This window comes from Sparus aurata, chromosome 5 (assembly GCF_900880675.1).
Source record: "Sparus aurata chromosome 5, fSpaAur1.1, whole genome shotgun sequence".
Taxonomy (NCBI): Eukaryota; Metazoa; Chordata; class Actinopteri; order Spariformes; family Sparidae; genus Sparus; species Sparus aurata.
The window spans coordinates 3,831,610-3,859,064 of NC_044191.1; the positions used below are offsets into that span (position 1 = coordinate 3,831,610).

Here is a 27,455-nt window from a genome sequence, read left to right on the forward strand (position 1 = left end):
GTACAGATGGACACCAACACAGTTGAAAAACAGAGCGAGACGAAAGACGCGTTGGATAGGAAACCCAGCTCAGAGAGGAAGGAAAGACAACACAACAGCCGGAAAGGTCAAAGGGTCACACAGAGGAGCTCTGGCTGCAACAAGACTCATCACATTTCCTGCAACCAAATCAGCCTTCTCTGGGTGACGCACCGAGTGAAGTCCTGTGGAGCTGTACAATGCCCCCATGACAGCCTGCAAACATATTAATACACACATCCAGTACAGTGTGTGTGATCAAATAATCATAATCATAATAACAACTAGGGTTTCATACACAGCAGGCCTATAATCATTATTATAATCATTATTATCGTTACTATCATCAATATCATTATTATTTTTATTACAGCAGTTCAGAGTGGAGCACGTGGATGTGGAGGTAGTGTTGATATTGATGTTAATGCTGAGGTAAATGCAGCTCAGAGTTTAGTTCAGATTTGCAGCAATTTAACAGTTCATCTATGGTCAGGTTCAAATCCAAGTTGGATGAGCTCAAAACAAAACATCATGCCAAAGATGTGTTTGTGTCACATATATAATATTAGTCATTTTTTTATACACAAGTCTACATTTTAATGCTTGTTTCTTTTCATGTTGTTTATACCTAGTCTTCAGAGGCAAAGAACTTTCCCAGCTAAATTGCAAAATATTAGTAAATCCAGCAGAATACATAACGGTCCTCTGTTCACATGTGTCTTGATTATTTTGCACAATTCTCCCTGAAGTATGGAGCCCTGGAGGTGACATGGATGTTTTGGGGTTTTTGTTATCTCGCGCACGTGTCTTACTATCTCGCATGCGCACCTTACTGTATCTCATGTGTGCGAGATTGTAATTCATGCGTGTAAGAGATAGTAATTTATGCGCCTTTTGACATAATTAAACAGTGCAGTCGGTTAAATGCAAGCTTATTAAAATGGATGAAGACCATCTTAGAATTGTTGAATTGATTGATTAATTGATTAATGAATTAATAGTTAAGTAAAAAGTGTTTCTAATTATTGTCATTGTGTAACGGTAACAGGTACATGTAATAGGTATTTTGATGATCCACGATGAGTGTCAAGGCTATTATGGTAGCCATGATGATGGAGGAGTTGTCAAGGTACTAGTAGTTTGGTTATAATTAATTTATGAAATGACGTTGCAGCAGTGACAGCAGTGACGTTGCATCAGTGACAAATAAACGATTAACAATGGATTCAGGTGCATATAGCATCATATTCATGTGAAAGTTGTGACAGAAAACCTTAACTTACTAAAATACCTTAAATTTTCCACGAAATTCTCACACAGACCACATTCTCTCGGCTTTCACAGTAACACTAAACAAATTTGTTGTATTCTGTGTAGGCAAATTATATCTCCCACACGCGAGAAAAAAAAAAAGACACGTAAGATGCAGTGGCACTCTGGCTCAAATGATTGAATGAAGTGAATGTTGTGGTGTTAACTTAAGCCGAGGTCCGCAATGAGCACTGAAGTGCTCAGATAACGTTAAAGCACACCCTCGAGGGTAAAATTGTGATTATACAACTAATACCAACAAAAATAAAATGTATAATTAAAATATATACATGTTGATGGACAATTTGCTCTCAAATTTTAAAGGTTTTTGCGAGTGTGCGTCGCGTTTCCATGGACACACATGGGGTCTGACTAATAACTGAAACAAAATCAGTCACGTCAGTAGACTCATATGTGTAATGGAACGTAGTTTACCACTCCAGCAAATAATCCAACCCTTAGTAACGACCTAGCAACAGAAAGGATGTTCTAGTCCCAGATGAGTGAACTCTGAGCTGACGTTAATGTTTTATCGCGGTCTCGGAATTTCCGAAATACTTAAATCAATACTGCACAGATAAACAGAAAATGCTTATTTTTATCGCCCAAGTTATAACAAAGATGTTGATTTTTTTTTCTTTTCTATTTTTTATAAAACGTATTCACCGCGGTCACAATAGTGTCTCTCACACCGAAGGGAAAATAAATAATACCCGGGGCGTTTATTTGGGACCAGGCGACATTTGGGACAGGCGTTTAATTCCTTCCTCTCAAAAATCCGGGATGAAAATGTCACAAACTTCTCCAGCTTCTCTGTGAATTCTCTGGCATCCTGCTGGGCAACAGTTGTCTTCTGAAAGTGAAGTTGTTGCGGCGGAGGAAATGATTCAGCCGACCAGCACTCGCTGCAAACTCCTCATCTCTGCTGTCACTCATGGTGGCGTACATTTGTTTCGCCATCGCCCACATCATTTTGCGGGACACTCTCTCGAGGCGTGCCCGTTTGCTGATAACTCACCCCCGCATGTTTATCTCAGGCTCCTCGCTAGTCTTCTTCCTCCCTCCACCAGGCAGCCTGGCCCTGTTGCTGTCCTCCTCGGACAGCTCTGTTTTATTTTATCGCCAATCTCTTACTCTCTTGGGGTCGACAGAGAAACGTGTAGCGGCTGCTTCTCCCGACTTTTCCTCTGCATGTTTTACGGCAGAAAGTTTGAATTTCAAGCCGTACTTTTTATTTTTTTTGCTCCAGCTCTGACAGTTACTATGTTGCCATAGAGACGGATACACTTGGCGGAGTAATATTTTGAGTAATGAGTCAGGCGTGCTGTCATGCTGATTTGAGCACAGTCTCAATCTCTTGTTGACCAATCAGATTGCTTGGTCGGAACTACTTGTTGTATAATCAACAATGATGGGACGCTGGAATCATGAACAAGTGCCGTTTACTTCAACAACTTATATTGTAACATTGTTCTCAGTAGCACCGTCATATCATACGTAGTCGGCATCTTGTTACACTCTGACCTCTCTACGTACAGTGCCCCCTTGTGGTATAAAGAGCAATAGTATTGTAGCGACCCTATAAATGTGATTTGCCATATGTGTTAAGTGTTCTATTAAAAGTTCTGAATGTTGATGCAGCTGGGTAGGAGCAGGAAGTGACATCAGGAGGTTGACGTGTTTTGGTTCCGGTTGAGAAGTGGAGCAGAGAAAAAACCGAGAGTGTTGTTGTACGGCATGGTTGCGGCCAACAGTGACCATTAAGGGTTGTTGCAATAAATGCACATTATAAGATAAACCAGCTTACGTGTTCATTGTTCGCACAGTGGTCCCAGACGGGACGCTACATTTGGTGTAGGTGTTCATCATCCTGTGCTAGCAGCTAGCTCCGGAGGCTAGTGGGCTGTGGAGTTTCGGCCTGTGCAACGCCCCAGCCACAGACTAATGGACAGGGTGCTGGCTTGCATTCCCTGCCAGGAATGTCTTCTTTACTTGGATGACATTTTGGCTCATGGGAGGTCCTTCCAGGCAGCCCTGGGAACACTTCGGCTGCTGAGAGTGTGGTGGCAGCAGGTCTGAAGATCCACCCCGACAAGTACCGCTTCATGAGAAAGGAGGTGGAGTTTTTGGGGCATAGACTGGGGGGAGAAGGCATCAGCAAGCTGGAAGATAAGGTGCATGCAGTGAGAGACTGGCCCACACTGACTGACCAGCGTCAGCTCAAAAGCTTCCTTGGCCTAGCCTCGTACTATAGGAGGTTTGTGTGCAGGTTCTCCTGCACAGCTGCCCCCCTGTACTGCCTGCTCCAGAAGGACAGTGACTTCATTTGGACGCCAGAGTGCCAGCAGGCCTTCGGCTCACTCCAGGGGGCATTGATGGAGACCCCCGTTCTCACTCCCCCCAGACCCCACCCTGCCATTTATCCTGGATACGGAGGCCAGCAATGTCGGCATGGGTGTGGTCCTGGCTCAGGCAGGGCCAGAAGGTGAGAAAGTGTTGGCATATTTCAGCAAGACGTTCAACAAGGCTGAACACCGCTACTGTGTCACACGCCGGGAGCTCCTAGCTGTGGTGATGGCGGTGAAGCACTTTAAATATTACCTCGGTGGGCTGCCCTTCACAGTCAGGACTAATCAGAGGACAGGTCGCACACTGGTTGGAAATGCTGCAGTCCTATGTTTTCACAGTGGTGCACAGGGCTGGGGCTCACCACATTAACGCTGATGCCCTGTCCAGACGCCCCTGCACGCCTGATGGATGCCGATACTGTGAGCGGAGAGAAGTCCATGAGAGAGAGCTCCGGGAGGCAGAGGAGACATGCCCCATGCCTGAGGGAAGTGGGCCAGTCTGCCAAGAGACGCAGGTAGTTGGCACAGCGGAGTGGAGGACTCAACAGGAGCAGGATGTGGATCTTCAATCAGTACTGCAGTGGGTTGAGGAGGGACAGAGACCACCATGGGACGAGGTAGCAGGAAGTTTGACCACAACTAAGGGGCTATGGTCGAAGTTTCAGGCCCTGCGGGTGAAAGACATGGTGCTACAGAGAGCGTGGAATGAGCCAGCGACAGGGGAGGAAAGGTAGAAGGTGGTAGTCCCCAGGACACTGAGGGAGGCAGTGCTCAAAACCCCTGGGGGAGGGCTCTTCGGAGTCTCCATAACCATGTGCTGTCTGCACCAGGGGTTCTACTTGGGGCGGGTAAGAAGAGATGTGAAGGACTTTTGTCGCCGCTGTGATCTCTGCACAGCTCATAAGGGCCCCCAAGAAGATGCACTGCTCCAACAGCTGGCGGTGGGAGCTCCTATGGAGAGAGTAGCAGTGGACGTCATGGGAGCGTTTCCCGCACAGACAGAGGCAACTGTTATGTCCTGGCTGCAATGGATTACTTCCCAAAGTGGCCAGAGGCTTATGCATTGCCAGACCAAGAGGTGGAGACTGTGGTGGATGCTTTGGTGGAGGGAATGTTCAGTAGGTTCGGGGCAGCAGAGACCATCCACAGTGATCAGGGAAGAAACTTTGAGTCACGTGTGTTTGCCACCATGTGCGAACGTCTGGGCATGCACAAGACGTGCATCACAACCCTGCACCCTCAAAGTAATGGTCTGGTAGAGAGGTTCAATATGACCCTGGCACAACAGCTGGGCATGCTCACCGCGGAGCACCAACGCGACTGGGATACACACCTTCCTCTTATCCTCATGGCCTACGGGGGGGGGGGGGGGGGGCAGTGTCGCAACCCTGTAAATGTATTTTGCCATATGTATTTAGTGTTCTATTAAAAGTTCTGAATGTTGATGCATTTGGGTAGGAGCAGAAAGTGACGTCAGGAGGTTGGCACATTTTGTTTTGGTTCCAGTTGAGAAGTGGAGCGGAGAAAAAAAACGAGTGTTGCTGTATGGTGTGGTTACGGCCAACAGTGACCATTAAGGGTTGTTGCAGTAAATGCACATCATAAGATAAACCAGCTCATGTGTTCATTGTTCGTCCTGGATGGGACGCTACAGTATATCTGTTGTATATAATAACAGAACACAACAAACGTGTTTAGTGTCACTGCGAAAGCTGAGAGAATGTGGTCTGTGTGAGAATGTCATGGAAAATTGAAGGTATTTTAGTAAATTTAGGTTTTCTGTCACAACTTTCACATGAATATGATACTATATGCACCTGCATCCACTGTTAATCGTGTGTCCTGATTGCCAGTTGTCACTGCTGCAACGTTATTTCATAAATTAATTATAACCAAACTACTTTTACCTTGACAACTCCTCAACCATCATGGCTAGCATATTAGCTATTAAAACAGCTATTATAATAGCTATTAAAACACCTGGACACTCATCGTGGATCATCAAAATACCCATTACATGTACCTCTTTCTCACAATAACAATAAGACACTTTATTAACTTTTATTAATTAATCAATTAAAATTCTGAAATGGTCTCGACCCACGATAATAAGCCTGCATTTAACCAACTGCACTGTTTAATTATGTCAAAATGCGCATGAATTAATATCTCGCACGTGCGAGATGCTAAGTACTAAGATACAGTAAGATGCGAGTGCGCGATAGTAACGGCCAATTTACACTGGATATCCCCACCAGGTCCGCTGCGCTGCATATCTGCTCCGTCCCAGCTCCGGCAGTCCGGAGCCCTCCGGAGCAGATAAGCAGGACTTCTATTTCTGGCGGATGCCGGAGCACGACACAGCGATTCAGCTGAATTTAGCACTGAGCAGACAGGAAGTCAAGCATGGAAACGACAATATAACATCTGGTTACTTTTCAAAATAAAACACTCCATGTTGACGCTAACACACAAATCTCAAAAAGGAGAAAAACACAAGTTCTTCTGCTAATCCTTCAGTCGGGAACACTTCGTGTTGTTGTTTTTATAACATAGACCTATAACTGCGGTCGCAAGTGATCATGTGATTATCGCGGGAACTCCTCGGCCTCGCGACGCCAGCTGTCTACCGTACTGCGCCGTGGTGGACTCAAAACGCAACCGGTGGGGATTACTGGACAGCGGATGGCAGAGCAAAACTTGACTGGAGCCGTAACGCAGCAGAAATTCGGGGTAAGTTGCACTCACAAGATAAAAAAACCAAAAACATCCATGTCACCACCAGGGCTCCGTAGTATATGAAATAACTCTCACACACAAACACTAGGTATATCACGGTAGATGTTGTTACCTGTGTTACAGTGTAACATACATATACATGTTACATTACTTGTAATGTCTTGCATTCGTCTTGCATTTTTATTGAAATAAATTCCATTAAGGTAATTTTTGTGTATCAGCACCAGACAGCAATCAATATAAATCAAATGCTACGACAGATAAAAGAAAACAATCCAATAACTGTGGCTGTTACTCACTACTAACTAATAGCTTGTCAGCGATGATAAACTTGTTATTGACTAACAATAGCCATGTTCGTCGTTTATGTTCAGTATCATTATATTAGATGTTTTCTTACATGTGAATGACACATGAGGTGGTTGTAAATGGTTAGTGATGACAACAGTGTGCTGCCAACTCACAATACACAGCCTCTGAGCCTGCTCTTTAGAAGCTTGCTAACTCAGTGACACAAAGCACACAGTCCCTAAACCTGGCTAACCTTAGTATAAAGCACATACATGAAGCAGTAAGGAGTACATTTAAATTTACATTACATTTAGGGCATTTAGTAGACACTTTTGTCCAAAGCAACTCACAGTAGTTTTTCACAAGAAAGAAACCACAACATAAAAAGAAAAAATAGAAACAATTATCAAGCCCTCATCTTAAGCGCATACATGCCATGATTAAAGTAGGGTGACCATTTTCTGAATCCCCAAAAAGAGGACACTACTATGTGGGGCGGAGTTGTGCACGTGCACGCAAAATTTTGAGGGTTTTTCGGGTCGGGTCAAGTGTTTTTTACGCACTTCTGAGTTAAACGCATTTTCTGAATTCCCATAAAGACACTTAACCAGGGCTCGTATTCACAAAGACTTTTATCTTAACGTTAGGAGTACTCCTAAATGGGACAAAAAAATTTTATGTAGGAGTTGTTTCTTAAGAGTAATTCACAAAGCCGCTGAGACCTACTTTTAGTTATGAAAGCAGTGAACTCCTAAACTAGAAGTAACTCTCTGTTGCTATGGATGACGTCATTTTATAAGGACGCACTTAGAAGCGGTGACAACGGTGATTGGTTGTTGAGTGACAGGGCAGCCCATTGAAAAGTCATTTAGGCATACGCAATGCATGAAGTGAAAATAAGGAAGTTGCCTACAAACCCATGACAATGCCTATGAAAGATATTAAATAAAGAAATGTATTTATGAGGAGAATTAAGTGCACCCCCCCCCCCCCCCCCCAAACAAAAACGCTTCCGACAAAAATGACAAATTAGAAGATTGTGATGAAAAACTTGAATTGCTCGAAAAGCTGCGTCAAACCACTCTCTATAAAAATTTGTGAATCGTGTGTTGATCCAGCCATTTCGCAACAATGTCCAGTATATTGTAACATGCGTCAAAGACAATTTGTGTATTGATGGAATGCAACTTTTTCCGATTGACAAAAGCCCTATTCGCACGGGACTAGTATATCCTGGGGACCTCCGGTAATTTGTAATAATTGCGGAGGTCGTCTGTGATCTTAATCCCGTGCGAATTTGCCATGTCCCGTAATTTGTAAAGTAGAAATTCCACCACAAATTACCTACCATATTTCGCCAAACACAGAGGTCATGTGATAATATTAGTCCTGTGCGAATCGGCATCTCTGTGATTTGGGGTGGTTTTTTGTATTTCTTAAGGTTTTTTATGTTTTCCACGCCTTTTTTCTGCCTTTTTCCTGGTCGAGAATTATGGAGGCTGCGTTGGGAATTATGAATGAAAGTTTTAACAGCATTTTGGGTGCAAATTCAGAAGGATCATCAGAAGAGCTTAATCTCGAAAGATGATTAGATGGATTGCATGCATGGCAGCCTGCGGTAAGGAACACTTTTCCATCTTTCAACAGGCTCACCAGTTATTATATTAAAAATATCCATATCTAACCGTTGTGCTGCTCCAGCAAGGGCTCCGGTGCGATTGACCCGGGGGATAATGTCAGTAAATTAGAGTTAAAACACAGACTTCGCGTATCCTGTGTGAATGCGCCGCACGAAACACGGACGTGGTGGGATAATTTCTAAATCACTGGAGGTCCCCAGGTAATACTAGTCGCGTGCGAAGAGCTGCATTTTCCCCGTAGCCAAATACCGGTGTGTTGCCAAACATTTTAACTCTGGCGTTATTGGATTGTTTCGGTTGGTTGAGGACGTTATTGCGTCCCTCACCAACTCAACCACAACTTCAATCCCTTCACGGTCCATCCGACATCGTTTTAATAATTCCCTGTCATTTAGCGTTTCCAAAACATTCGGCTGTGACCAGGTCATAACGAGTTAGGAGTCCTCTGGACTACTTCTAAGGTCTCCCAGACTTAGGTGCTACTTTTAGGCTTAAAATGTTTTGTGAATAACTCTTATTTTCAAAAATTAGGAGTCCTAAAGTTATGACTGTTAGCCTATTATTTTTAGGAGTTGCTCCTATATTCGCCTGTTAGGAGCTACATTTAGCCTTAAGATTCTTTGTGAATACTGGCCCAGGCCTCTTGGAGATACTGAAAAATACTCACACAAAGTTGCGTTTATAAACAATATATTCATTTATCTAAAGCATTTGTCTTTGCCACGGACACATACGTCCCAGCTTTGCAGACAGTACATTCTGCTTCCCATTTTTCATGACCCTGGCAAAAACACAGGTACTTTTTCCGCATCTCGTCTGTAAAAGTGCATTTGCGTTTCGGCATTTCTCCCTTTTCTTTCGCTCACCGGCAGACAGTGCATGCGTGCGTCACGTCAGTGGCTTTGCTTAGAACTGAGCGGAGGGGCAGAGCAGCAGAGAGCACTGATGCGCTGCACTGTTTTATAATGAATGAATACACGTTCCGGGGTTCGGCGTGGAACTCCGCCTCTCAGAGTGTGTTTCCAAATGAACCATTGAAGTACATGCTACACAAACTCAAAACCCCGGACATTCGAAGGATTTTATATACTCCCCCCGGACAGGCCGGACAGCCCCCCAAAAGAGGACATGTCCGGGTAAAAGAGGACGTATGGTCACCCTAGATTAAAGTGCTAAGGATAAGAACATATAAGTGCATATGCATTTATTTGTTGTTTTTTTTGGGGTGGCTAATGCCTTCTCATGAAGGCATTAGCTGGTGCTAATTTGTCAAAACCAAGGCTAACTTGGCTAAATCAAGTTAGTAGTGATGGTGGGTCAGGATTTTTTCATAACTGTACCCACCCAACCCATCATGAGAGCCAACTCATGCTGCCCAACCAAAAAAAGCAGTGTATGTGCTAAACAATGACCCATACCCAGTCTGACCCACAAAACAACTTAATACATTATAATGGTTAGGACTGAGGATAAGATAAAGGGTGAAACTGTACGCCACTGTGCACTCCAAGGTGCTGATCCGGTTGCTGGGGGTGAAGAAGTCTGATACGGAGCTCTCTGTCTTTTTTCCTTTTCCTCTTACTCCCCAACTTGCAGTAGTGGGAAGATCTAGGCTAAATACATTTAATGAAAACAAAATGGAATGAACAGCACCGCTGGAGCCAGTGGGGAGAGGAGATGGTATGTGTAACGCTGATCTCTCCAAAAGACAAACATACTTCTGGTGCTCATCGACAGGGGTTCTTTGGACTCTGAGGGTAACATTGCTTTGTAAGTCACTGCCTACCCGCACAGGTAATTACTTTCTCGTAAGCTGAACCAAACCTTCCCAATCCTTGGGGCAGTCGGAGGGTCCTGTGGATTATGGGTCAACCCGCACATTACTACAAGCCCGCCTTGACAAGGTTCTAATATTACATCAGTGTTACTTTACAGCTCGTCCGTATGTGTCAGCTACACTTGTTGTGGTCAAAGTGGGGGCTGATTTACAGACCTGGCAACTTGAATACGTCATCTAAGATCAAAATAAGCACTCTATAGACATTATTGATTATTTATTATTGACCAACATCTTGTAAAATGTGTTGTCACAGGTTCATTAACCAGCTGGAAAATGTCATCACTATGACACACACACACACATACACACAGACACACAGACACACACACACACACACTCGACCAGCACACATAAAAGCCCCTGATACTCATTGCATTTTTCCATCCAGTGTGACTATAAAGTCATGAAAAAGTTAGATTCTTTGAAAACATGATGCTCTCAAGTTGTCATTTCCAACTGACCTTTCACAGGGGGAATAGAGGGAAGCCACAAGAAAATCTAGTATCTAAAAATGAGACCAAAACCAGACAGACACCAACAGATAACAGCCTCACCAGTCGGCAGCTGGTCATACTGGAAACCAGCTGGGCTCCCTGGCAGCACAGGATGAATCCAGCGAGGTTAAGGAGCACACACACCACAGACAGCAGGACAAACACATTGACCTGAAGATGGAGGGATGGGGGTTGGGGGTGTATGACAGAAGGAGGGGAAGATGGATTATTGGGGTTTGAGTTGTGATTCACCCTGTAACAAATATGCATTATGCAGGATGAAATCAAATGGTGAGTGACAGTGACAAAACAGTTACAGTAAATTGAAATGTATCACAGAGATTAGATGAAAGACATTAGATTAGAATAAAGCCCATCTGAAATCACAAACGTTTTTTCCTTTTTTGGGATTTTTCTGATTTGTAATATTGTTATAATAATTCAGGATGTAAAGAGGAGCAGAATGTCTTTGAAAATACATCAGAGGTGTGTCTTTAGTCCCAAGGTGTGAAAGTATTTGGACAGTGACACAATTTTCATAATTTTGGCCCTGCATGCTACCACAATGGATTTGAAATGAAATAATCTAAATGAAATCGAAGTGCAGAATTTCAGCTTTAATTTGACGGTATTTACATCAAAATTGGAAGACTGGTTTAAGAATTGCGAAAATGTTCATACAAAGTCCCCTCATTTCAAGGGAAGTAATTGGACAAATGAATATAATCACAAATAATATGTTTATTTCTGATACTTTGTTGAGAATCCTTCGCAGACGATGACTGCCTGAAGTCCGTAACCCATGGAGATCACCAAATGTTGGGTTTCCTCCTTTGTGATGCTCTGCCAGGCCTTGACTGCAGCAGTCTTCAGTTGTCGTTTGTTTGCAGGTCTTTCTGCCTTCAGTTTTGTCTTAAGCAAGTGGAATACATGCTTGATCGGATTGAGATCCAGTGATCGACTCAGCCATTGCAGAATATTCCACTTCTTTGCGTTTAAAAACTCCTGGATTGCTTTCACAGTCTGTTTTGCATCACTGTGCATCTGTACTGAAAAGCGCCGTCCAATCAACTTTGCTGAATTTGGCTGAATGTGAGCAGACTGGCTGTTCCTATAGACTTCATGCGGCTGCTTCCATCTTCAGTCTTATCATCAATAAACACTAGTTACCCAGTGCCACTGGAAGACATGCATGCCCATGCCATCACACTGCCTCCACCATGTTTTGCAGATGATGTGGTGTGCCTCAGATAATGTTAAGCCTACTTCCTGGAGAGTCTTCTTCACTCTAGAAAAATGTGTTGTGATAGGTTGTGAGTAGATGTTGTGAAGGGGTTCCTCTTTACCGTAGAAAGGATCCTGTGATCATAAACCACTGTCGTCTTCCGTGGACACACCTAATGTTTTTGCCATCTCTCTGATGGAGTTTGTCTTTTTTCGCAGCCAAAGGATGGCCTGTTTCACTTGCATTGAGAGCTCCTTTGACCGCACAACTCGTGGCTGAGTTGCTGTCATTCCCAATCACTTCCGCTTTGTTATAATACCACTGACAGTTGACTGTGGAATATTTAGGAGCGAGGAAATTTCACAACTGGACTTGTTGCACAGGTGGCATCCTGTCACAGTACCACACTGGAATTCACTCAGCTCCTGAGAGCAACTCATTCTTTCACAAATGTTCGTAGAAACAGGCTCCATGCCTAGGTGCTTGCTTTTATACACCTGACGCCATGGGAAGATTGGAACAACTGATTTAAATTATTTGGATGGGTGAGTGAATACTTTTTCTTTGTTTTCTCTGTTGGTTCCGCCTCACTCGTCTCTCTGTCTTCTCTCCTCCTATCGCTCACTCGTCTTTCCATCTGTCACCCGCTTCCCACCTCTGTCTGTATTCAGGGTTGCAATGTTTATCACCTGGAATGCACAGATTTGATTGGCTGAGTAGCATCACGTGGGATGGCTTAACTTGCATGCAACTGGTCAGTGGATTTTTCCTTAGCCACTAAACCAGTACCGTAAAGTCTAGAAAAGTGGCGCCGGATGCCAGTATTGGCATCGGTGCATCCCTAGTTACATTCTCTGTATGAAGAGAAAGTGGCAGCAGATCATTATATTGTCAATATGTTGCTATGGCACCGTACTAGGTGGCAGCCTGTTGAAGCAGCTCCCGTGGGTTTCCAAGTTTTTTCTGTATTTCTGTTTTGATTTTCTTGTGAATTTCTCGAGAGACTGTGAGAAGATGGATACTTTCCTTTTTTAAACGTTTGCGGCACTTTTTATGATGTTTCTGCTATCCCTAGCAAAGGAGGGTCAGGAGCGCATCATTGAGCGCATTGTTTACACACACGACCAGCTGATTGCACTGTGTAAACCTGCACTGCTGGTGAACCTGCACTGCTGCCCAGAGAGAGGCCTGAGGTCCCGAAGGAGCTGCGGAGAAGACGCTGGGGCTGCAGAGCCGGAGCGAAACGGAGGGCGAAGAAGAGGAGACACAGACCGGCTGTACCGGCGATCGTTATGGGGAACGTGAGGTCTCTGGGGAATAAGACGGACGAGCTCGCCCCACTGATAAAGACTCAGAGGGAATATCGTGAGTGCAGTGTGTTGTGTTTCACGGAGACATGGCTTCACTCACAGATCCCGGACCACAGCGTGGCGGTACTGTCAGCACTGTTCGAGCGGACAGGGACGTTATAAGAAGCGGAAAGAGGAAAGGAGGAGGGATTGCACTGTGTGTGAGTGAGCGGTAGTGTAATCCCGGACATGTTCACGTGAAAGAACATCTCTGTAGCCCGGACATTTAACTGCTGACTGTGGGGATGCGGCCCTATTATTTGCCCCGGGAATTCACATCCGCTATCATTATCAGTGTGTACGTCCCTCCTTCAGCTTATGCAGCGGTGGCCTGTGACGTCATCCACTCTGCTGTTGCCCAGGTACAGACACAGCATCCCAGTGCCTTCATTGTCATCACTGGGGATTTTAATCACGTTTCACTGGACAAAACACTCCCAACATTTCACCAGTACGTTGACTGCCCCACCACAGACTATAACACACTTGATCTTTTGTATGCAAATGCTAAGGATGCATACAATCCCACAGCCCTCCCCCCCTTGGCAGATCTGATCACAACCTGGTCCTGCTGACCCCTAAGTATGTCCCTCTTGTTCAGCGGCAGCCTGTCCACACTAGGAGCATGAGGAGGTGGACTCAGGAGGCTGCGGACTCACTACAGGACTGCTTTGAGTCGACAGACTGGGATGTACTCGTTGAGTCACATGGGGAGGATCTCAACATGACTGACTGTATCACGGAATACATCAGGTTCTGTGAACACACCACCATGCCAACCCGGGCTGTACGCTGTTTCCCTAACAATAAGCTGTGGATTACCAATGATCTGAAAGCAACAAGAAGAAGAGGGCGTTCAGGTCTGGAGACAGAGAAGAACTGAGGTGAGTGCAGCATGAACTCAGGGATATGCTGAGGGCCTGTAAAGACACCTACAGGAGGAAGCTGGAGGCCAAACACCAGCAGAACAGTGTGAGGGATGTGTGGACTGGAATAAAGCAGATCACTGGGTGTAAGGTGAGCGGCAGACAGTCATCAGGCAGCCTGGAGAGGGCAAACAAGCTGAACAGTTTCTTCAATAGGTTCAGTTCACAGCCTTCTGTCGTCTCCATGACACCTCCAGACCACCACACACTCCCCCCTCACTCCCCTGCTGTGAGCTCTCCTGTGCAGCACTTCTCCTCCTCCTCCACCTCCTCCTTCACAAGCCCTTTTTACACAACGTCTCCGCATTATCTCCGGAGCGGTGGTTCGCCAATTCTCCAGCGATGGTGATTCACACAGAGCGAAGCATCTCCGCTGAACCGCCGTGCAACTTACACAGAAAGCCGGCGCTGCGGCTCCTAAAGAGGCGTGACGGTACACGTTATGTTGATGACGTCAGTGTTTCCCAGGTGTCCCCCTGTCAATCTAAACTCGCGGACAGTTTATGATCATATGGATGCTGTTATAATGTGTAGTGATTGAGATACTGACCCACCAAACATCCTGGAAAGTGACAAAGTTACTTTTTTCACACTAAATTACATAATTACATAATCACCATCAATAAACAGGACGCTGTCTGACTCCCTCACTGGCAGGGACGGTGGCTGTTTTCTGGGGGAAAGTTCCCTGAAGTCTCGGTCGGGAGGGCTGAAGGTCGCGGTGATTTATTTTCATCACAAACACTCGGTGAGTTAAAGTTTTTTGCCGGTGACAGACGCTGTTTTTTGGGCAGAAATGTGACGAAGAGTCGGTAGGACAGGCAGGAGGACAGACAGGAGGACGGACACTTCTCCATGTACAGCTGTGGTATTTGTTTTCGTCATATAAGTTGCCAAAGACAGTTACAGTTACTATGTTACTTTTTTTTGGTTCTGTAATGTTGCTTTGTGGGACATTTCTCTGTATTTAGTTGAGTGAAGGGCCTGTGCAGTTATCAGACTAGTCAAACCGACACACCCCCAACTCCACACCTCCGGATTATCCGTTCACACTGGGACGGCTCACCAATAATGCCGCGCCGATACTACCTACAGAGGCGGATCAACGCCGGAGTGAATTTTACCCCCTCTCCACATCTGAAACTTTCACACAGAGGAGGGTGCGGAGAATTGCCGCAGGCTCCCCGCATGCAAACGGCAGTGTGAATGGGGCTACTGAAGACACCAGCACCCTTCCCCGCATGACTGTGACTACAGGCCAGGTTAGGAGACAGCTGGAGAGGCTACACCAGCGGAAGTAGCAGGCCCTGACAGTAGCCCTTTTAAGATAGAAAAGGCGGCACATTTGCTCCAAGGTAAGGACGGCAATGTACCGGCCTGTCTTTCTAAAACCGAGTAGCAACCAGTCTTAGCTTGTCGACACAACAACAAGCTAACACAACCAAACAGCTACAGAGACCGAGGAGACGCTAGCATCTCCTGGATCTCAGCGGCTGTCCAGTTGCTCATCTTATTGTCCACGGATGAAATGATGGACTGACTGCTGTGATCAGCTGTTACTTGGTTTTAAAACTCCCCGGCTGTGGGTCGCACTACAGTGCAGGTCATTGACACCTCCGCCCACCTCATGCAGGGGCCGGCACATTGCCGCCTCGTTTTTAGATAGCAGGCAAGGCGGAAATAAGTGTACCCTCCGAGGCGGAAAATCGGCGGACCAAAACAGACCCCCAATTTGCCGCCTTCTGTCTAAAAGCACGGACCGAGCCGCCAAAAGGACGGACAAATTGGCAGCTTGGTGCCCTGTCTAAAAACAGCTAGTATCAGCCCCAGGATCCTGAAGACATGTGCCAGCCAGCTGTCTCCTGTCCTACAACACCTCTACAACCTGAGCCTGGGTCAGGAGAGAATAACGGTGGACTGGGCAGAATCACCTGCGGCTGAACATCAGCAAGACCAGAGAGATGGTGACAGATTTTAGGAAGGAAAGGAAGACGGCTCCCCAACCACTGTGCATTCTGGGAAGGGATGTGGAGGCGGTGGAGGATTACAAGTACCTTGGTGTTACCATCAACCACAGACTGGACTGGAGATCTAAAACTGATTACTGTTTACAAGAAGGGGTTGAGCAGACTTTACTTCCTGAGGAAGCTGAGATCCTTCAACATGTGCAGCAAGATGTTGGAGATCTTTTATCAGTCTGTGGGGGCCAGAAAAGCTGCATCGGAGCCAGCGACACCAACAGACTCAACAAACTCATCATGAAGGCTGGCCCTGTGATTGGCTGTAAACAGCACACTCTGGAGGCTGTGGTGGAGAGGAGGACACTGAAAAAATTGTTATCCATCATGGATAATCCTCTCCACCCTCTCCAACTCACACTGGTCAGACAGCGGAGCACCTTCTCCAAAAGGCAGATACAGGAAATCTTTTCTGCCAAAAGCCATCACTTTATATAATAACTCTCTCACCTCTGCCTGACAGAGAGAACTCTGATCTCTCTACTGTTTTGTTGTATCCATTATTATTGTTATATTGTTTAAAGTATGTTTTGCACTGTACATTTACACATTGTGTATTATGTACAGAGTGTTTTTTTGCAGACCCACTGCTACTGTGACAAAATAATTTCCCAGTCTGGGATCAATAAAGTCATTCTATTCTATTCTATTCTATTCTATTCTATTACACCCGCCACAAGCGCATACAGTCCACTTCTTCGAGGGGGCCAAGAGCGTAATCATATACTAACCACACCATTTTTACTTTTTAGAAAAGATAGCCTACTTTTGGTAAATGTACGGAGCTAATAGAGGCAGCCGCTGGATATGAGGGAAAGGTCAGCCAATGAGCAGGGCCATAGACAAATCTGGCGATGTCATCCACCATTAGAATTGGCTGTGTTTAAGAAATAGTTGGAGACCCTTTAGCTTAAAAGCAGGAGCGAAAAGAGAACTTGTTGACAGAGTTGGCAGAGTGGCTGTACCATCAAAATTATTTCAAAGCTGTATCAAGGTAAAACAGGTCACATGATTTTCCTTTAAGCTGTTCAATGTGCTACAGCTGATGAATTGCTTAGCTTTCTGCCTGCCAACTGTTTGTTTGACAGATTTTCTAGTGGAGTGCAGCGCTACACTTAGCTTTCCACCTTCCTATTAGCAGATGTTGTATTCCTGGTGGGTCAGCTTGTTTATTTTGGGCTGCTGATTTTCATCCAACTCACTAATTAAATCCATACTTATGTTACAAAAGCTCATGGCTTTAATAATGATTGCACTTAAAGACTGATTGTCAAGAAGATTTTTAAAAGAATCTGCAAATAAACATTCCCTCTTGCCTACTAAGTGCTACAGACTGCAATGAATAAGCTGCTGAATCTTTCCTCTTTTCTAAGGCAGTTTATTCAAGGCAGATAACGGATCCAAGAAGAAGAACTTCCATTACAACACCCCTCGGCGCTGCTGGGAGAGCATGGGACTCCATGTTATCAATAACCTAATCAGTCTCTCACACCTCCAGCTTTGACTTTGACATGATACACAATAACAGGCCAGCAAGCACTGTCTGGTAGCAGTGGGCTCTCATGGTCTTCTAAATATTTTATTACATCCTGTCTTAAATGCCAGAGGATCCACGAAGCTCAGTCCAGATTAAATTTTATCACTGTCCATAAACTGAACTCAATCTTCTTTGACTTTCAATCAAAGAACTGTCTTCTTGACAGAATTGTTTCCAAAAAGCAAATTGCACTAAATACTGAGATACTTTCAAGTTACTCAGTCTGTCAGTATGTCGTCAGATGGTCTAAAGCCCCTGGCACCCACACCTTTTAGGTTGCTGGAATTGGGGGACAGTGTTTGAAACTGGCAATCAGACTATCATGCCTACTGTGTGATTGGTTAGATGTGATGCGACAAGAAAATACATGGTGAGTACATGGTGCGCTTCATGAGTACAGCCGAGGACAAACACCGTTGAATGCCATTGAGGAAAGACTGTCTGAAGGTGTGCTGTATGATCTGTATGATTATCAATCTAGATCCTCCCTATGTCAACAGGTCATAACACATTCAAATTGGCCATTCAATGAATTTACATTTGGTAATTATCTTCAATTCAATTAAACTGAAAACACTTTATTTGTCCTTGGTAGGGATGGGAATCGAGAACCGGTTCTTCTTCAGAACCGATGCCCAGTGAGTCAATTCCTTGGAATCGTTAGCATGCCTGCTTAACAATTCCGGTTATCGATTCCGCGCGTTGCAAATGCGTCATGACGTCACACACGCGCTGCGTTATTTTGGTTCAGAGTGCAGCAAACATGGCGTTGAGGCAGAAGTGCTCTAAAGTTTGGTTGTATTTCACACGAAAAGACGACAATATGGTCACTTTACAAGTGTTGTAAAATTTCCATTTCATCAAAGGGGGGAACTACCTCCAGTATGCAGAAACATTTGGCCACACAGCAATTCAGCAGGACTGTCGCATGTTTATACACTACTACATAGCGACGCAAGTGATACAAGCAGCAGCAGAGCTAACGGGACGCCATCTGTTATTAACGCCGAAGGTAACTTTAAACTCTCCAGGCAGACTGGGCTCTGTCTACTTAGTTAATGTGAGCTCCATTTCATTGTGTCAACTTTTACTACACGAATAATCTCTATTGTCATTGTCATTTAGATGATGTTGACAGCCGGAGTCTGGCAGGCTCAGAGGCTGCAGCAGCTCTCGTACACCTCTAGCTACTCCGTTCACAGAGGCAGGGTTACTCAGGTAAGGCACTCTTGATCATCCGTCAAGGCACAAACTAGCGTAGAGTTTAGATGCTCTGCCCCACCCCACCCGAACCTCGGGCTGGTTTGTGTTTGTGTCGCTGTGTGGGGTACACGTGAGTTTTCCTCATGCTGAAAACGTGACTTGAGGCATACGTCACATCACTCCCCGAGACGTAAGAAGAAGAAAATATATATTTTTAGTACGGAAAATGACAAAAACAACAGTAACGCACAGTCACTTGAATAAGTAACTACAATCTGATCACTGTTTTGGAAATATTAACGCATTAGATTACTCGTTACTGAAAAAAGAGGTCAGATTAGTAACGCGGTACCAGCATTACTGATTGTGTAGCTTAAGTGCAACATGGAGCTTGAAGATGTAAAGAAAAAAATAAAAACAGGAGAATTAACTTTGAGCAAGTTTGGAGGAAAGTCTGAGGTATGGAACCATTTTAAACAAGTCGTGGGCAGTGACAACAACTCATAATTACAGTCAATGTGTCGGGCCAGCCGGGCTCGGACACAACGTGCACGGGCTCGGGTTGGCTTGATTTTTTGGGCCTGATCTAAGCTCTACACTAGCATGCCATGGCATACTGGTTGAGGAACACTGCCCTAAGCTATGAGTTCCTGCACTTTACTTTGAGAAGTAGCTAGCCTACTATTAGGCTTGTTCTGAGGTTGCTTCACATAATTTGTGTATACTCTGAGCTGCCTCTTCTGATCAGATATTAAAAGGGAGTTCATACAAACAAACACATTTATACTTATTGCCTCACCCAATGAAAATCGATAAGAGAATCAATAAGGAATCGGATCGATAAGCAATATCGATAATGGAATCGGAATCGTTAAATTCTTATCAATTCCCATCCCTATTCCTTGGGGTGCAGTTGTGTTTTTTTATTATAAATGCCAAGAGACTCCAAAAAGTCCTTTGGACTTAAACTGGATTTAAATTGGCTTCACATATACAACGTGCTGACAGGAAACAATGCACTGTGTAATTGGTTGTTACAGCTTGTTATCTGACCTGGTTGATCTCAGTCTCACTGTTCTACAGCCACATCAGAGCTCGATTTAGTTAATGCTAATACTACATTTATTCATTACTAAGGACAGTTGTGACAGAAGAAATCAGCAGAAATGTATCTAAAAAAGTGCAAAACCTGTAATTTTCTTTATTGGTCTGACATCAGGTCAGTTTCAAAATTACAAGTGGGAAAATTGCATTTGTCAACAGATACACTATATGCTCTAATGTTTGATTTCTGACAGAAGATGCTCAAGGAGTGTTTGCTGTAGGATTAATCTGTATTTGAAATGCAGATGGGTTTTTGCAACAGTCAGAACAATCCATCAATCCAAGTTCTAATTTTGCCATGTTTTCTGAAAGAATGCAGTTTTTCATTACGGTGACATAGATAGTTAAATGTCCATGGTTTGAAGAAGAGGACTGACTTCACCGAGACTTGATGTCTTTTCCTACATCTTCAACCACAGCAGGGATGTCTTTGACCAATCATGTGCCACAAAGAGCAGATTTCCATTGCAACTGAGGTACCAAAGGGGCCTCAGTAGGTGATTGTACTGGTAACTTCTTCCCTTGTACTGAAGTAGTGCTGATCAGAGAATGGAGTCCTGGTAACCTCCACACTGTTGGGCCCTTCATGAACATGGTTGAAACTACTAATTAGGTGATAGTTGAATCCATCTGTTCTTTTCCTATTGAATTTCAACAGCAACACAACAAACAACAATGTAATCCCTTCTTTGTGGAAGGAACCAAAGCTATGTCCCTTACCAGTAGTAACATTGGCCTTCTCCATGTTGTGAGGCCTACGATGCCAGACAGAATAACCTGGAAATGCATAGAGAAAAAAAATGTTGATGTGTTGCAACAATGTATGTAAAAGACTCAAAACAGTACCATACAAAAGGAGGCATATATGCATATCTAACAAAATGTAGCCTATCACAGTACTCGAGATAAAAATCTAGCATTATTAAAATTAGCATTCAATTACTACCAAGTAGCAGGGCTCTTGCAAGGACAGAGTTGGATTAGTACAGACAGAAGATGACAAACTCCTAGTGAAGGAGGAGTGAATCCATCTGGTGGTGTGAAGGAAGAATTAAGAGAGTCAGCCAGGCAAACAGCAACATGTGTAAGTATTGGGTTAAGTGAATGACAAGAATAGCTGGTTGTTGCTGGCAGTTATAGAAAAAGTTGACCCAGATAGGAGCCTGATGGGATTCCTGTTGTTAAGATGCACGGTTCAGACACAGTACTTTCCATGTAACCTGGTAGAAGGAAACTCATTCTTCCAAATTAAGACAGAGGAAAAGGAGTTTGCACTAGCAACATACCTAGTTACAGTCATTTTCAAATTAAGTTCCCACCTCCACACATAGTCAGATGTTGGTTTTAGTTCCAGGACCAAACACCAGCAGTAACTATACAGCTGCGTGCACAAACTTGGGCAGTCCTCAACAAAATTCCTTTTACAACCTTTCAATTGTTTTGTTGTCTTTCCTCTTTGGGCAGGTAAAATGGCTTGCAAATGTTTCCTGTAGCAAGCTTTGAGTCTTACAACTCTTGCTTTTGGAATTTTCACCATCCTTCCAGAGAACCCTATTATCTCAGAAATATTCTTCAATCTCTTTGAATTGCATGGCATGTTTGACATCTTCACCAATTCTCAATAGGTCTAGGGCCTGTGGTTCCCATTCTGAAACCTTAATCTGTCTTCCATGGTGGTTCCTCATGGTTTAAATTGCAGTATGCTTTGGTTCAATGTCTTGGTGAAATGCCCAACCTCTCTTCTATGGAATTAGATTTGTGCCAAAAGAAACAAACAAAAGTTCTTAAGTAAAAAAAAAAACAAGAATTTGAGAGAACATAAAACTCATTTCAAAAATAAAACTTAGAACTTGCAATCAAATAATTTGTCAAATAGTGTAAAATATTGGTCTTTTACTCTTCTAATAATGCATTATTTTGTTTACGGTTCCCTCTGCTGGTCTCTCTCCACTCAGACTTTTGCGCTGACTCTCAGCTTTGCGGTCTCTCTGCAGTTCTGTCTCGTTTGCGCTCCCTGACTTTTTGTTTGCAGTGTTGGCACAAACCTCTCGGGTAGGCGGGCCTTTTCAGCAGAGCGTCCCCATTGGCTAGGTAGATTTTGACGGACACAGCTCAGTACCTATGGGTAGGGAGCTAGCGCGCTAAACGACCCCAGCTTTAAAGCAAAGAGAAGAAGAAGATGAAGACGACAATGAAGACCAACAGTAACAACCCACAACGAGAAAAACAAGTGAAATGTAAGTAGTTATGACATACATATATTGTTCTTCAGTGTCGTTGTCGTCCTCGTCATCTCTTCTTCTCTCCGTTTTAAAGCCGGGGTCATTTAGCGCGCTAGCTATCTACACATAGGTACTGAGCTGTGTCAGTCAACAACTAATTAGCCAATGGGGACGCTCTGCTGAAAAGGCCCGCCCACCCGAGAGGTTTGTGCCAAAACTGCAAACAAAAAGTCAGGGAGCGCAAACGAGAAAGAGCTGCAGAGAGAGCGCAAAGCTGAGAGTCAGCGCAAAAGTCTGAGCGGAGAGAGACCAGCAGAGGGAACCGTAAACAAAATAATGCATTATTAGAAGAGTAAAAGACCAATATTTTACACTATTTGACAAATGATTTGATTGCAAGTTCTTAGTTTTATTTTTGAAATGAGTTTTATGTTCTCTCAAATTCCTGTTTTTGTTTGACATTTAATACGTTTTGTTTGTTTCTTTTGGCACAAATCTAATTCCATACTCTTCAACGTCATTAGCCCTTTTACACAGCGGCACTGCATTATCTCCGCAGTGTTGGTTTTCCAATTCTCCACCGATGGTGATTCCCACAGAGCGAAGTATCTCCGCCTTAAAGACGAACTGCTATGTAATTCACACTCATGTCCGGTGTCCCCCCTGTCAATCTAAACCTGCGGACAATTTATAATCATATGGATGCTGTTATGTGTTGTGATTGAGATCCTGACCTACCAAACATCCCGTAAAGTGACGAAGTTATGTTTTTTAAACTGGAAGCTGTTTTCCGGAGGAAAGTTCACTGAAATCTCGGTCTGGAGGGCTGATGGTCGCGGTGATTTACTTTAATCACAAACACTCGGTAAGTTAAAGTGTTCTGCCAGTGACAGACGCTGTTTTTCGGGCAGGAATGTGACGGAGAGTTGGTAGGACGGGCGGGAGGACAGACAGGAGGACAGGCACTTCTCCACCTACAGCTGTGGTATTTTTTTCCTCATATAAGTTGCCAAAGACAGTTACAACGTTACTTTTGTTTGGTCATGTAACGTTGCTTTGTGGGAAATTTCTCTTTATTAAGTTAAGTGAGGGACCTGTGTTGTTATCAGACTGTACGATTGACACGCCCCGCTCAGTGCTGCTGGCTTATCCATTCACACTGGTTCGGTTCGCCAACAACACGGCCATGATACTACCTCCAGAGGTGGATCAGCGCTGGAGCGAAATTTCACCCTCACTGACACTGGCCTCTAAAATGTCTTGATATTTGGGGGTGTTGGGAATCGAAGGTAGGGCAGGCGTGGTTATTAGAAATGATTTATTATTGATAATAATTATTAAAATTAAAATCAATAAAAATTCATACAAATTGTGATTTCATCATTAAAACGGGGTACCACCCTGGTATCAGGGACCAATAACAAGACCAAAATGGTCTCAAAGAAGAGTTCACTTTAAATGTATTTGTAAAATATTAACAATTAAAGGAACAGTGAAGTAAATGAATCCGAGCACTGACCATCACAACCAGAAATTATCACAATACATATGCACAAAAGAATCACAGAAAACTGCTATGTACAATATAATAGAATTAATTAACATAAGCACATTGATCCAATCAATAATACTTTCAATAAATAAAAGCCCTCACTTGACTAAAGCAGCTAACTATGAAACTAAACAACAAACAAACTCAAGCACAAATAAACAAGCATGTAGTGTGTGTGTGTGTGGAGAGCCAAAATAGCGGTCACGATCTCTTAGAAGGTGACGTCATGGTCAGTGTTCCATGAAAGGACTACAACAATGGCCAGACGTGACTTGAGGTCATGCGCCAACACAATATCAGTAAACTGATTAACACATTGGACAAGCGGTATGTGTCACCATCACGGCACCATATCAGCAGAATTGCGCTGCCTGCCCTTTATGACGAATGTCGCGGAAAAGTTGCAAGAGAAGTGTCAACAATATTGTATTTTGCCACCACAACAGACCTATGGTCTAGCCGCACCAAGATAGTGTTTATTTTTTATTTTTACATATTATTTTATTCATTTTATTGATATATTTTTCTCTTATTTGTTTGCATTTTTCTTGTTTTACAGGTCAAACTTAACGTGTTAAAAGAAATACCAAAGTTCAAAGTTCAATAAGTGCTTGTTCTCAAATCAATGAATAATCGGCTTTAATAATCGTGATTACAATATCAATCAAAATAATCATGAATATGATTTTTGCCATAATCGAGCAGCCCTAATATTAGCTTCTGTTTACTTGAATATTTATTTAATTTAATTCAAAAAAGGCATTATGATTCGGAGTGCCCTCCTTTATGACTATCCAGATGACTTCCAGGATGAAAATACCCCCTTGATATGGCTATTCTGGATGACCTACATTTTCTATTTGATAAGCATTTAATCATTAATCCAAAAAAAGTCAAACATTTGCTGTATCTAGCTTCTCTAATTTGGGTATTTTATGCTCTCATCTCTTTGGCTATATCTTTTTTTAAATTATGTAAGTTTCTGACTTTTCTGCAAAACAAGAAATATAAAACATCCCCTTGGCCTTGGTATCTTTCACTATTTTCTGACTAATTCTTGACAACTGGTGATTAAAAATAGCAAACAGTGCAACTCTGGTATTTGCATGCAATCGCGTTTGTCACCTCCTTATGAATGTAAGTCCAATATTCACTCTCGTTTTAGCTCTTGCTTTGGCTCCACCAACTCAGGAGAAATATATCTGGCTCTTTAGCTGCTAAATGCTTCACTATGTTCACCAGCTAGTCACTGTCTGTCCTCTATCTAATTGTGGGCAGCTAGTGTGCAATTAGTTTATCAGATTTTTCATGAGAAAATGCTGCCTGCTGCTGCGGGATAGGAGATTGGCCTGCTTCAGTTCAGATATAGTACATCAACATGCATGATTTGCTACTGCCAATTAATGCTGTCATACTAAAGCATGACACACAGACCTGTAACACATGTGTGTAACACACGAATGCTTCAGCTGAGATTGGAGAGCTGAGGTGGACAGTGATAGGCTTTATCCCCAATAGCTTTAAATAGATGAAAAAATATAATACCAGCAGGAGGTAAGGGATTTTAATCTTCCCCAAAGGCTGCAGGAGCAGCAAAATGAGATGTTGTGTCACAGTCATTTTTATTGGCAATAATCACTTAAAACACAAATTTCTCATTTATATGATTTAAATTTAGTGACACATTATTCAACTAGCGATTGAAACATGTTTTGAACTGTGAAAGGACGACAGCGAAAAAGCTGCCTTTGATGTTTTGCCTGTAAAGGAGTCCATCATTTGGAAATTAGTATTGTTTGTCACTATACCAAGAAGCAAGAGAAGAATCCTCGTCTAGCTCAATCAAAGGTGAATTGGTGCACATTTGGGGCACCCTTAGCTCAGTTGGCATAGCGAGTGTCCCATGTACAGGGGCCTTGTCCTTGCTGCAGTGGCCTGGGTTTGAGTCTGACCTGTGGCCCTTTGCTGCATGTCACCCCCTGCATGAGTGAGGCCACAAGTCTTCCAAATAACATGACAGTCAAGCTGCAGGTTTTTCACATCTCTGAATGGTGACTACTACGATGTGTCTGCATTTGAACAAGAGTTTTTAAGTATGCTGATCTCTGAAATGACATAACATTTGTTGTGTTAGTGTTAATGCTTTTTAACACACTCTAAGTGAGACCAAGTCCCTCAGACGTGTCTTCAGTTGGACAGTTAGAGGTGTGACCACTTTATGAAAAGTGTGTACACCCCTAGTGAATAATCCCTAAATGCACAGAGAAGCAGTGTGCACAAACTACTGTAAAAAGAAAAAAAAAGAAGAAAAGAAACAGTCGGTCAAAGTTGAATCAGGTCTGTAGACAGGGATGAATGGACAGTTGGGCTGATATGCTCTTTAACCACTCACCTTTGTTTTCTCTTCAAACTTACTTTTAGCAACATTGCCATCATCCAAATTCTCATCAGTTACTCTGGTGAGTACATTATTACAAGTGATAAACTGGTGGTGCGGAGTTGGGACATAAAACCCAAGTTATAAACACCTGTTTTCTTCGAGGTGTGCCATTTAACTATCAAGCCAGTATTTCTGACAGTAACTCCACAGCACTGCCAAGTTTCATATGGCAGACAGAGAGATAGCAAACCAGTCAAAGTACGCCTTCATACGCTTTTGTGATATACACCAGGTTTTCTGTCGTCATTTCTGTTTTAAAATTGGTAAACACCGTTATAAAATTCGCCGTTGTTTGCCTCACACCACTGCACTATATACTTCCAATGCAACTGTGACCTCCTGGAAGGGTTGTTATCTAAAGAACATGACCTGCATTTCCACACGGACGATGACAAAGCTCGAGCCTCGAACTTACCGACGAGCCTGCCCAGAAGGGACACGAGTTTCGGATGGGGGGCGAGTTGCTGAGGGACAGGGCTCCAAAGGACAGCGCCACCATGGAGCCGCCGAGCAGCAGCTGCAACAAGCCGAGCGACAGCAGCGGCCGTCCGGGCAGCAACAGCCGAGACCCACCGGCAGTGATCCGGGATGAGGCGGACAAGCCGCGGGGTCGGTTTCGGTAAGACGGCTCTGCGAGCTGCGAAGCAGCGGTAACCGGACAGCAAGACCCCGGCAGCACCACTGGGAGCGACATCTCGAAAAACAAACAGTCTCTCCGGAGCTAGAATTTGAGCAGAGAATGGTTGTTTTCACGGACTGAAGGGTGTATCCTGGCTGAGCTGAGTGGAGCTGTTCGGTAGTCCTGCCATGATGGTCCCCAGTTTTAAATAAGACGCTGCTGGGCACTGAGCAGGGAGGGAACAGTGAGGGCTGAGCAGAGAGGGAGCAGGGAGGGAACAGGGAGAGGTGAGGGAGGAGCAGAGAGGGAGCAGGGAGAGGTGAGGGAGGAGCAGAGAGGGAGCAGGGAGAGGGGAGGGAGGAGCAGAGAGGGAGCGGGGAGAGGGGAGGGAGGAGCAGAGAGGGAGCAGGGAGAGGGGAGGGAGGAGCAGAGAGGGAGCAGGGAGAGGTGAGGGAGCAGAGAGGAAGCAGTGGGGGAGCAGGGAGAGGTGAGGGAGCAGAGAGGGAGCAGTGAGCGAACAGTAGAAGGGAGGGAGCAGGAGTAGAGAGGAAGCAGGGAGCAGTGAGGGAGCAGTGAGGG

The 27,455-nt window shown here is 44.1% G+C and overlaps 1 protein-coding gene across 3 annotated transcripts in view; it reads right to left on the bottom strand.

Annotated features, from left to right (window-relative positions):
- The window catches only part of fam189a2 (family with sequence similarity 189 member A2), a 36,325-nt gene extending 9,126 nt beyond the window's left edge, over positions 1-27,199 (bottom strand). For 2 of the 3 annotated variants that reach the window (XM_030417623.1, XM_030417622.1), the window contains exons 1-3: positions 26,673-27,199; positions 20,764-20,820; positions 10,742-10,852 (exon numbers count right to left, since the gene is read on the bottom strand). In XM_030417623.1, coding sequence (XP_030273483.1) covers positions 10,742-10,852; positions 20,764-20,820; positions 26,673-26,951 — 447 coding nt within the window. In that variant the 5' untranslated portion in view covers positions 26,952-27,199. The remainder of the gene's footprint in view (positions 1-10,741; positions 10,853-20,763; positions 20,821-26,672) is intronic. The other variant, XM_030417624.1, reaches the window with a different exon arrangement.
- Positions 27,200-27,455: the final 256 nt, after the last annotated feature.